The sequence below is a fragment of the Morone saxatilis genome, unplaced genomic scaffold, assembly GCF_004916995.1.
Source record: "Morone saxatilis isolate NCDOM2014 unplaced genomic scaffold, NCSU_SB_2.0 Contig0, whole genome shotgun sequence".
NCBI classification, from domain to species: domain Eukaryota; kingdom Metazoa; phylum Chordata; class Actinopteri; family Moronidae; genus Morone; species Morone saxatilis.
In genome coordinates, this window is record NW_023339650.1 from 9,119,327 (window position 1) to 9,121,427 (window position 2,101).

The 2,101-nt window shown below is 37.7% G+C and overlaps 1 protein-coding gene across 1 annotated transcript in view; it reads right to left on the reverse strand.

The window, feature by feature from the left end:
* Window positions 1-604: 604 nt before the first annotated feature.
* Window positions 605-2,101, reverse strand: part of LOC118323796 — a 1,990-nt gene continuing 493 nt past the window's right edge. Inside the window, exons 2-5 of the mRNA XM_035655829.1 lie at window positions 1,724-1,849; window positions 1,470-1,637; window positions 1,191-1,319; window positions 605-1,104 (exon numbers count right to left, since the gene is read on the reverse strand). Of these exons, the coding sequence (XP_035511722.1) occupies window positions 809-1,104; window positions 1,191-1,319; window positions 1,470-1,637; window positions 1,724-1,849 (719 nt within the window). The 3' untranslated portion in view covers window positions 605-808. The remainder of the gene's footprint in view (window positions 1,105-1,190; window positions 1,320-1,469; window positions 1,638-1,723; window positions 1,850-2,101) is intronic.

Consider the following 2,101-nt stretch of genomic DNA (forward strand, 5'->3'; position numbering starts at 1 on the left):
AAAGGTTCATGTGCTGATCGAGGATCTGAAGTCCCAGAAAATCTGATTTAAAAGAGAAACAATAAGTGAACTTGGATGAATTCCATAGCTCTTCCCAAAACCAGTTCTGCCAAGTTGGGTAGAACTGGTTAATGTACTGGTAATGTGATTCATAAATGCTAACTTTCTCTTGTTTTATTTTTATTTTAAATGACTATTATCACTATATGATTATAAATATTATGATTTATCTAACTATTTGTGAAAAAGCCAATGGGTATCGCTCAAAAATGTGACACACAAATGTGCTGTCAGTTGCTGTGTCCTAATTATTGAGGATAGTGTGAGACGTGGCCCACATTTACATGCACACTAATGCTTGATGTTAATTTTTTTTTTTTTAGTTTTTCAATTAAGACATATTTTATTCGAAAACCTAAAGTAATTAGGTTACTTGGATTAAGGTCATAGACTGTATACAGCAAAATATAATAAGCCAAATAACCCATAAAATGAAACATTAGCTATATCAGTGGAGGGCTGTTTAGAAATACTCCTAAAACGCTGCACTCCAAGTAAGCTTGTTCATTAGAGTTTTTATACTTTTAATGGATTTACACATCATAATGTTCTTTTAATGTTTACAGCTATACACTGTTTCTACACAGCCCTTATGCCTTAATAATATTTCAGTACTGAATAAATGGAGCACCAAAACCTTGGGAGTACAATCACTCTTGTTTCTTTGATGAAGAACAGATAATCATGCACTTAATTTTATTTATTAAGAGTCAACTTGCAACCAAAGACCAAGGTCTTGCTGAAAATATCACACGCCTTCTGAAAGTAACTGAGGGAACAGCAGGAAACCACTGAAGGTGTTCAAGGAGCTTGGATCATCATAAAGCCCACAGTCTTTTTGGAGACGCATATAGACCACACTTCCTTGTTCCAGCTGTAGAATTAATGCATTTGCAATGAAAGCATGACCATTAGCTAACTCAGAATTATGCAAAATCCTCTGACTATTATGGTATAAATTTACTGCCATCCATTCTCCATTCTTGTTGTTGAAGGCAGTGAATCTGAAATAGTAGACTCCTTTGACGGGTGCTGTGAAGATACCTGCAACAGTAGAGAATCAGCGGTCAGTAGTCGGTCAGCTTTGTTTGACTCTAAGGCAGTATTAAGTTGCTTGTGGTAATGTATACCTGTAGTTGGGTTGTAAGCTCCGCCAATATTTGTGAAGACTCTACTGTAGATGAGTGGAGTTTCAGCATTGAATGGTCCGATTTTTCCTGAGGTGGTCAAACCAGCAGAGAAAGCCAGCTTTGGTGTGTCTATAATCATAGGATGGGGAATTAGTGCAAAAAGATTAAAGAGACAAGAATTTGCTGCCAATTTTTGGCAAAGCAATAATGGAGGATAGACAGATATTGTTAAGGTATGCTGTCTAGTATGTATGTATTTCTGATCTCTTATCAAAATACCTGCAATAGTCCTTTCCATCTCATCCAATTTGTTCTTGGTGAGCTGCAGTTGAGTCTTAGAAATATCCAGATCCTCCCTGAGAGATGTCACCTCCTTCTTCTGCTCCTGCCCCTCCTCCTCCCTGGCTGTCACTCTGGAAACTAGGGCTACCAGTTCTGCTGCTTGAACTAGATGCATGAAAGCCAGTCATTTCTCAACTGTGTTTTCAAGATTTTCTAGCCTTATCAATTCAGTGATTTTGGTAATTACATACCAGAAATAAGCCTCTCAGCCTCTTCCACTTTTTTCTTCTGGAGCTGCTGTTCAGCCTTAGTCGCTTCCAGCTCCGCTGTAATTGCTGTCACCTTGTTTTCGGTGGCTGTCAGTCTGGAACTCATCACTGAAATACCACAGAGACTGAGGATGAAGTTCTTTTAAGTAAGGCTGTCTAGAGTAGCATTCCATGACATCTTCATACAAATACATTTCTGGTGTGTTATTGTCTATTGCTGCTGATATGACACCATATTAAACTCATATTCAGTTCTTGAAAGACTTTTTAATTGAGTTTCCTGATCTGGTATTGTAGGGCTTTTTGCAAGCAGTAAGCTTACAGCCTTAAATTACATCAATTATGTGTGTGTGTGTGTGT